The sequence below is a fragment of the Sinocyclocheilus anshuiensis genome, unplaced genomic scaffold (genome assembly GCF_001515605.1).
Source record: "Sinocyclocheilus anshuiensis isolate Anshui unplaced genomic scaffold, SAMN03320099.WGS_v1.1 scaffold861, whole genome shotgun sequence".
Lineage (NCBI taxonomy): Eukaryota > Metazoa > Chordata > Actinopteri > Cypriniformes > Cyprinidae > Sinocyclocheilus > Sinocyclocheilus anshuiensis.
Genome location: NW_015554217.1, coordinates 661,651 through 671,123, shown reverse-complemented (window position 1 = coordinate 671,123; position 9,473 = coordinate 661,651). Strand labels below are relative to the sequence as shown.

Sequence of the window (9,473 nt, the reverse complement as noted above, 5' to 3'; positions counted from 1 at the left end):
GACAGCACCTAACACAGAAACACAAATAAAAAGACAGCACACAACCACGGACAGAAACATACAAAAGCAGAGGTACATTAGAACTATATTCTGCTGCCCAGGGAATGCATATGTATAAATCTATGCAAAGAATTACACATTGGGGTCAAGGGTTAGAGGTCATGTTGGTTAGTACCTGTTTGTCACTTCCTAAATGCCCAAAGCTGATCAGGCATGCTTTAAACTCATCAGTCCTGAGTTTACCCCTCTCCTCCCGAGAGCAAGTACCCACAACAAACAAAAACATGCACAGAATGTGAGCAGAAATTATAAAACTAGAAGTGCTATATTCATCAAATTAGTGCCATTTAACTCTGATTTTAGCACAAATTGCATCTATTTCACATCTGATTTTAGACATACTAAATACTGCAAATGATCTCTCATGTCAAGCTAAATTTGTTCCACTAAATGAATGGAAAGATAATTACCACTCTTGCACTGTGATGCCTCTGAAGAAGTGAAGGCAAGACATAACACAAAGCAAATATGAAATTAATATGTCTCAGCTGAAATAAAAGAGACTTACATATGTATGTATAATGCTCAGTCAAAGTGGAGAAGGGTTTAGTTTAGTTGGTATGGTTTAATGATGATTAGTATAGCATCCATTCAACAAGGAAACAAGCGAGTAGTTACGAGTTCATAAAGTCTGAGTACAGCACCCGATCAAAGTGGTTGAAAGAGGATCGGAATTCAATCATCTGCTCCTGGCTGATGCCTTTTGCATCACGTGTCAGAATTTGAGTCTCAATTTCATTAATAGTGCGAGCGATCGTAGTCAAAAGGAGCTCCCAGCCAACACGAATATGCTGCAGAGGAAAGAGAAATACTGTTGTAAAAATTAATTCACAATTAAGTGAGAATTCAAACATGCGTCACATACATTTCTATGTACACACCATTCAAAGGTTTAGGCATTTTTAATATTTTTGAAAGAAGTATCTTACTTTCATCAAGGCTGCATTCATTATTTTAATACATTTTCAAATGTAATTTATTTTTGTGATGCAAAGCTGATTTTTAAGCAGCTATTACTCACATGATCGTTCAGAAGTCATCCTAATATGCTGATTTGGTGCTCAAGAAACAATTCTTATTATTATCAGTGTTGAAAACATTTGTGCTGCATAATACTTTTGTGGAAATCAGATTCTTTTATGAATTAATTCAAAAGAAGAGCATTTATTTGAAATTGAAATCTTTTATAACATTATAAAATGTCTTTATTGTAACTTTTGATCAATTTAATGTGTCCTTGCTGGAAAAAAAGTTAATTGTGTGGATGTGTACCTCCATAGTGTAGTTAGTATGTTTGTTGTCAAAGATAAGTGACTCCTGGATGAGTTGGTGATCTCCCTCCAGTCTGTCTATGTTGGGTTTATAGCTGACGATCACATGCTCATACTGCTTCAGCTGGGTCATCTGATCCTCCAAAGTCCCACCCGTCGCCATAGAACAATGACCAATTTCCTGATAGATAGATAGATAGATAGATAGATTATGGACGGACGGACGGACAGATAGACAGATAGATAGATAGATAAAAATGTCTAATTTTCATCATTCATTATCATTAGCACAGGTGATGGCTGAAGTCACCCACCTCCATCCTGGCCTGTATCCAGGGTCCGATGAGGTTGGCTTGGGCAGCAAACTGGCGTCTGAGCCTTTCGTTGGCATGCTGTTGCGCTAACTCCTCCTGCAGTGCACTGTCACGCTGGGGAACCAGCTTCTTCACCTGAACACACAAACACACATCATCATCATGATCATGATTTTGTTTTGAAGATTACAGGAATTGTTTAGAATGGCTTAGAATTAGATATTAGAAGATACATTTGAGTTTTAACTTTAAGAATATTTCTGTGCAGTAATGGAACAGAATGGATGTCTGATTTTTGTGTGTTTGACCTTGTCCCACTTGATGGCAATCTCTTCTGTAGTTATGGTGCTGTAGGGGTTGGTGAGGTCTCCACGAATGCCGTAATTCTGGGAGATCTTCAGGACTTCCTGCTGTATGCCAAGGATCGCCTGCCTTTCTGCATCTGCCTCAGGAAGTGTGGCCTTAAACTGCTCGTGAGCAGCTATCAGAGTCTACACACAATGGATAACTTGTTTTTATATAAATACTACTACCATTCAAAGTCTGAGGTCAGTACAATTTTTTCAAAGGAATTAATACTTTAATTCAGCAAGGATGCATTAATCTAATCAAAATGGCAGACTTTTACATTATTACAAAATATTTCTATTTCAAATAAATGTTGTTTTTTGGAACTTTGTGGTCTTTTTCTGTATTGATAATAAGAAATGTTCAAGCACCAAATCAGCTTATTAAAATAATTTCTGAAGGATCATGTGACGCTGAATCCTGGAGTAATAGCTGATGAAAATTCAGCTTTGCCATCATAGGAATAAAAAATAAATTTTAAAACAGTTATTAAATTGTAATAATATTTTACAATATACCATTTTACTGTATTTTTATATAATAAAATAAATGCATCCTTGGTGAGCATAAGAAACTTCTTTCAAAACCTTAGAAAAAGTCAGAAAGTAATACATATGTGACAGCTGGGACTGTGGAAATCCTAGTCTGTTTCACAACATAAGAATGTAAAAATAGTTGTGTGTACCTGGACCTCTTCAATGGTGTGCACTATGAACATATCCTGTAAGTCTTCCATGGCTCCCTCCATCCAGTTATTAAAGGGTGCAGATCTCTTTGCGTATTCCAGAAACAACTGCTCCACCGTCTCCAAAAGTTTCTCAGTCCTCTGTAAAAATGTAACACTGATTCAAACCTTTTGCTTTCTTTAATACTTTGATTTATCTAAAATTTATAGTACATAAGTTGTGACACAGACAGCATACCTCCAAAGACTCTCTGCGTTTCTGAGTGAGTGTACCCAGTTGGTCCCAGAGGTCACAAATACTTTGACACTTTTGATTCACTGATGCAACATCATGATAGTCCAGCTCACTTTAGAAATATAAAAGAGAAGATAAAAGATAAAAGACTTTATACCACAATATTGCATTTGCTATTGAGTCTGTCCCCCTCTAGTGGTAAACAAATGTAGTACTCACTAACTTTACATTGGTGTGGAATATTCTAGACTTTTGTATCATTTTCTTTCCATGTAGACCATTTGATAATGTTAGTCAAGGTTTCTTGGATTAAAAAAAGTTGTAATTTCGTTTTTCATAAGCATTTTCCACTCTCTCTCTAAAGGCATACACTACACAGTTTTTGCCCCGATTTACAGTTTTGGGTAAGTTGACGCTAGTTGCCAAAAGTTAGAGCCAGTCTGCAGACTTGAGTTGACAGATTTTGTAGAAAAGCGCATAGTGTATGATGGTCACAGACTCCGATTTTTTTAGCTTCAGACTATGATTCCATCAAGTTGGTGGATATCAAACATGTTTTTAGAATTTGTCACGCGTCTCCTAGCAACAAGACACACATTTCTGCCTGAGTTGGCTGTGATTGGAACGACTTTAAAGTCTGCTAGTGTATGATCCTCAGTCATTTAGTGTATAATGGCAAGTTTTTCGTCAGTATCTATTACAAAGTCGGTAAGTGTATGATGCCCAGTATTTTAAGATCTGTTCTGTTTTTAAAAGTTGTGTAGTGTATTCCAGCCTGTTTTGATAACTCTAAAATTATTTTCTGTTTGCTTTTTGTGTCTAAATTAACATTAGTATGCTAATCATCATAAGTATGCTCCATAGTTTATAAGTAATATCACCCTGTACCTACTGAGACTACATAAAGGTCAGAATCTGTCAGTCAAATACCAAATGCATGCACACACACACACACACACTCTAACCAGGCCTGCAGGGAGATAATGAATGTTAAAATAGAAAGTCTGCGATTCAAGCACCAAAGTATGCTGTAAGCATGGTGCATGTATATGTGTGTCTAGCTATGGATAAGTAGTGTAAGAGATATGAAGCTATTAAGACCCTGTAAGGTGATGAGAAACTGAACATGACAGGTTAGTTACAAGGACAAAGAACTTGTGCACTACATCCAAACATCTGACATTGGTAAGATCATTTTCAATGTCTCTTTTGCTCAACAAAAGCATTTATTTGAAGAAAATACAATAAAAACAGTCATATTGTGAAATATTAATTTAAAATATGTTCATATTTTTTAAAATGTAGTGTATTCTTGTAATGGGAAAGCTGAATTTTCAGCAGCAATTACTCCAGTCTTCAGTGTCCAATGATTTTTTAGAAATCACTCTAATATGCTGATTTGGTGTAGTAACACTCAAGTAACACTCTTATAATTATCAATGTTGAGAACAGTTGAGCTGCTTAACAGCTTTGTGGAAACCGTGATAAATTTTTTAAAGAATTCTTTGATGAATATAAAGTAAAAAAAACAACAACATCTATTTAAAATAAATGATTTTTGTAATAATGTAAAAGTCTTTACTGTCACTTTTGATCAATTTAATGAATCCTTGCTGAATAAAAGTCTTAATTTAAAAAAATGTATATTACTGACCCCAAGCTTTTGAATGTCAATGCACATACCAAAGTATACATTAAAATGAACAGCTAAATTAAATGAAGATCAGCAAAGAAAGTCGAAGTATTTTTGAAGATGATAAATCTAAAAGATCATACTTGAGCTCCTGAGCAATAGCAGCAATCTGCTCAACTCTGTCCTGGTGGGCGGAAAGGTCACTCTCAAATGCCTCGTGTTTCCTCAGCAAAGCTCGGACTTCCATTAAAGATGCTGACTCGTAGTCCTTCCGGGTCAACATCTCCTCCTTACCTATTGCAAAACACACATAAAGCATATATTAAGCATAATTTAGTGAACTTTCTTATTCAAAGTGGCTTATAGTTCTTTTTTAATTAAGTGCAGAATGCTGGTATTTTATTGATGACACCACTTAATGTTCAGGACTCACCTGCAGCCCAGGTCTCATGGTTGGTAGCTTTCTGCCTGAATTTCTCTGCTAGATGGTCCAGTCTTTCCAGTCTCCTGATCTCCGTCAGCAGCCATTCCTCATAGCCCTTCTCTGCCTGGTCCAGCCCCTGCCACGCACTTGCTATGTCCTAAACAGACAAACACAAACCAAATCATCAACAATGAAACCATTGAGAAACTTTAAGCATGTTCGCCTTACTGTTTTATAAGTGTATGTGTTTGTGACCAATATACCTATAAATCTACATTTTTTGAGAAATAATTTGCTGAAAAATGCCCACCAAAGCTAGCTAGTTAGATGAATAAAAATAAAATAAATATAAAATGCATATTAATATAAAAACAATTAAAATAAATAAATCAATACATTAAATATGTATTGATTTATTAAATACGGTAAAATATAACAAGCATAAATAAAATAAATATTAAATAAGATTATTAAATATAAAAATAAAAAACTATAAATGTTAAATAAATCAATAAATTAAATCAATACAACATAATAAACAAATTAAATTAAAAAAATAGAAAATACATATTAAAATAAAAACTATTAAAATAAATCAATAAATAATACAAAAAATAAATCAATAAATAATACAATACATATACATACATATAGACATCTAAGTAAAGATGTGTCACATGTGTCAAGCTCTCACTGAAACCATCTTGCCCTCAGAGGGCATAAACGCAGGCCGGTTGCTAATGCGGAGTTTAGTCTGAAGAGTGTTGAAGCTGATTTCCAATTGACACTTCTCCTGCACTTTGGGAGGTTTGTGCATCCTGCGGTAATCTCGGAAATCCTCCAGCTTCCGCTGCATCTCTGACATGGTCTTCTCCGGCACACGATTCTCGAGCCAGGGAATGGTACGTCTGATCCACTCCAGCAGCTACAGAATAGAGGAAATATTTAGGTTAAATATGTGTGCAGTGTGTGGAGTGTATCTGATGTGTGTTTAACTACAATATGTCTCCTGACCTCACTAGCCAGTCTTTCATAATCCTCCATCAACTTCTCATTTTCCTGATTCACTCCCAGCACCTTACAGATCCTGTTAGCAGCGGTTTCAGCCTGAGGGAGAGAAACATAGTTAGAACTAAGGTAGAGATGAATGGAAAGATAATTGATCTGCTCAATCTAGCACACGATACCTGTTCAGCTCCAGCAAAGGCATGGTAGAAGCAGGACACATATGTCATAATTGCTCTCTCATCAGGCTTGGGGGTGTTCAGGATGTCTGCAGGGAGAGGAGATGAGTTAAGGGACATCTCCATTAAGTGAAGGTGGAAATAAGGTGTGATGGAAGAAAATATAAATACCACAAGGAAACACAAGTCATGTTCATCTGCTAAAGTGGAAAATGAGGATACGCCTTCATGGACTGAAGGGGCCGTACACTCAGCAGTTACTATATTTCTAACACTTCTAGAATGACCTTAGGGATCCGATGTACCTTTTGAGACTCTGCAAAGGTGTGATAGTAACTGGAGATATACGTCATGACTGTCCTCTCATCTGGCCTGTCACTGCTAACTAGGACTGTGGAGCAAACGCCATATTTTGTAATATTATAAAGCTAAAAACAGGCAGTTTGTTGCTTGAAATCTTTAGAATTTGCATCCAGCTTTTAGAATATTGTCTTATTGCTGCTTTATTGTAAAGAACATGGGACTAGCCTGAGCCTAGAACTTGGTTCCTCCCAAGGTTTCCAAGTCTTTCCTTGCCAAAGTTAAATGTGACATACAGACCTTATTCAGTGTAGATGCCATATTTTAGGTAATAGTGTCTTAAGGTATTATTGTCACCATAACATTTTTGTGAAAGACATATTTTCAATATTTAACTGCCTGAAAGCTCTGGATTCAGCTGGAATGTTATATGGAGTATTAGGGAACATTCTATGCTTATCGTTTACCCTCTGCATCCAGCATTTTGGGGATGTCCAGATGTTTTTCAGCAATGTCAAATGCCAAATTCAGATTACCCAGTGGATCATCCTGCAGACAGACAAAAGGAGAGAAAAGGCATACTGCTTTACCAATAAATAAAGCATAAGAAATAATACATGCCGCCAAAAATAAGTCAAAATAATTTCCATGCAAAAGTGAGTGTCAGTATTCAGGTGCCACTAGAGGAGAGAGAAAATGTTTAGCTCTGAAATTCTTAGAGAAAAAAAAAAAGGATTTCAAATGTTAAATTAGTTAAAAGTTATCTGAAAAGGAAGCACTGACATACTAAAAGACTGGTTGCCCCTTAAATGCAAAGGCTTTTCAAATTATAAAAAATAACCACACTACTGTTCAAAAGTAATAATTTTAGTTAGTAAGGATGCGTTCAGTTGATCAAAAGTAACAGTAAAAACATTTATGATACAAAAGACTATTTCAAAAAATGCTGTTCTTTAGAAATTTCTATTCATCAAAAAATCCTGAAAAAATCTATCAAGGTTTCCACAAAAATATTAACCGTTTTCAACATTGATAATAATAATGAGCACCAAATCGGCATATTACAATGATTTCTGAAGGATCATGTGAGACTGAAAACTGGAGTAATGACTGTTGAAAATTCAGCTTTGCTGTCACAAGAATAAATTACATTTGAAAGAATATTAAAATAGAAAACGGTTCAATTTTAAATTGTAACAATATTTACAAAATTACTGTTTGTACTGTATTTTTCATCAAATAAATGCAGCCTTGCTGAGCATAAAAGACTTCTTTCAAAAACATTACTAAAATAGTAATCGATTCTTCCATTCTGCATTCTAAATGCGCATGTTTATGGTTATTATAATTGCAAGTATTTGTGGATGCGTGTGTAAGCAGAGTCTGGGGATCAAGCTTTTGTTCTCTGTGTCAATAAAAAGCCGTATTGCAGGACATCAGCAGCTGCAGGGGATCCAGAGGGTCCTGGATCCTCCTGATGCTCATGTCCAAACTGGGACCACTGGGGTCCATGCTAGACACTGGATTACCCCATTCAAGCTCACCAGGAGCCGTCAGTGACAGCTGAAAGGGACAGGAATGTCTGTGTGGGGTGAGGGGTCTTTTAGTCACTCACCGTTGAACTGACTGACCCTGACAAGCTAAATAAATCCTTAATCTTCAACGGTCTGGTCCAGCCAACTAATAAAAACCATAGTACACACTCATTCACACAGACTTGGAACATGGCTGGAAAAAATGCCAAATCCTGCTCACGCCTTTATGATTCCATATTCTGGGAACGAAGAAATCAAATCTAACCTGTCACTAGAGTACTAACATGCTTCTAGCCCACTTAAAATCAACTTCGAAGGGTCCTGAGACAGAATAAGTTATAATATGGATTCTTAGAAAGTATCTTTTAGAAACTGTTCTGGTGTTCCTGAAATGTGGATCACTTTTCCAAGTTCTTATTGTAAACCCAAACGGTCCTCTGAGAAAACGTATTATGGACCAGCTTTCTCTGATTGCCTCTTGACTGCAATAATTACCGTATGAGGTCAGTAAGATAACAAATGTTTCTTGAGCACCAAATCAGCATATTAGAATAATTTCTGAAGGATCATGTGAAACTGAAGACTAGAGTAACGGCTTTTAAAAATTCAGCTTTGCTATCAGTAATAAATTAGATTTTAAATTAAAATGCCCCTATTATGTCATTTTTAAGGTTGCTAATATTGTATTATGAGTCTCCTAAAACAGGTTTACATGCATGCAAGGTCAAAAAACACGTTAGTTATCTCAAAAAATAGATTTAATTTGACTTAATTTGTAAATGATTCGTAAACGACTCGTGTGAAGCAGTTCAAAGAATCAGTCTCTCTAAACCCCTCCTTTCCGTGAGCCCTCACTGCTGTGATTGGTCAGATGGCACAGTCCTTTGTGATTGGTCCAGAGCCGTAGAGAGATTGCTCATTCCATGGCTCTGGATTGGTCTACCGCGTACAGCGCGTGTCAGAAACGAAACAACCATTGCCATGACAGAATGACAGCCCTGGAGACTTGTCAATACATAGAAAAGATGGTATCAATTGTACATTACCAATTCGAGCCAGAGTCTGATGAAACGGTTGAAGTGGCTGATCGACAAGAGACTGATTCACAAGCTGTTAACAAGTTTGTGGTAATTATAAGATGTGATAAAACAAAGTTACTCTCACAGCGTAGGATACAGCATCTTCTCGACATGATGTTAACCACACAAAAATTTTACTGTTTGTGGGCGGGCAAGTTGGCGATGTAGAACGTGGGCAGACATTATGCAAATATGTTACTTCGTGACATAGAGCCGTAACAGAATAAGATTTGAATTCCTGACGACTCGTTTAGGCGATTGCGAGCGACTCTTTTTTTTTTGATAGACAATAACTTTATTTATTGTGCACTGCCGGCTTCACAACTTTGCAGATAGTTTATGTTCACATACAGCTACATGACACACTGCATGAAAGGTAATATTCAAAAAGGCATAATAGGGGCA

The 9,473-nt window shown here is 36.3% G+C and overlaps 1 protein-coding gene across 1 annotated transcript in view; it reads right to left on the bottom strand.

Moving 5' to 3' along the window:
• Positions 1 to 9,473, bottom strand: part of LOC107671119 (alpha-actinin-2-like) — a 26,370-nt gene that overhangs the window by 9,945 nt on the left and 6,952 nt on the right. Inside the window, exons 7-18 of the mRNA XM_016463966.1 lie at positions 6,922 to 7,003; positions 6,158 to 6,243; positions 5,985 to 6,077; positions 5,665 to 5,895; positions 4,980 to 5,127; positions 4,690 to 4,840; positions 2,917 to 3,025; positions 2,679 to 2,819; positions 1,954 to 2,136; positions 1,646 to 1,780; positions 1,333 to 1,512; positions 176 to 851 (exon numbers count right to left, since the gene is read on the bottom strand). Coding sequence (XP_016319452.1) covers positions 675 to 851; positions 1,333 to 1,512; positions 1,646 to 1,780; positions 1,954 to 2,136; positions 2,679 to 2,819; positions 2,917 to 3,025; positions 4,690 to 4,840; positions 4,980 to 5,127; positions 5,665 to 5,895; positions 5,985 to 6,077; positions 6,158 to 6,243; positions 6,922 to 7,003 — 1,716 coding nt within the window. The 3' untranslated portion in view covers positions 176 to 674. The remainder of the gene's footprint in view (positions 1 to 175; positions 852 to 1,332; positions 1,513 to 1,645; positions 1,781 to 1,953; positions 2,137 to 2,678; positions 2,820 to 2,916; positions 3,026 to 4,689; positions 4,841 to 4,979; positions 5,128 to 5,664; positions 5,896 to 5,984; positions 6,078 to 6,157; positions 6,244 to 6,921; positions 7,004 to 9,473) is intronic.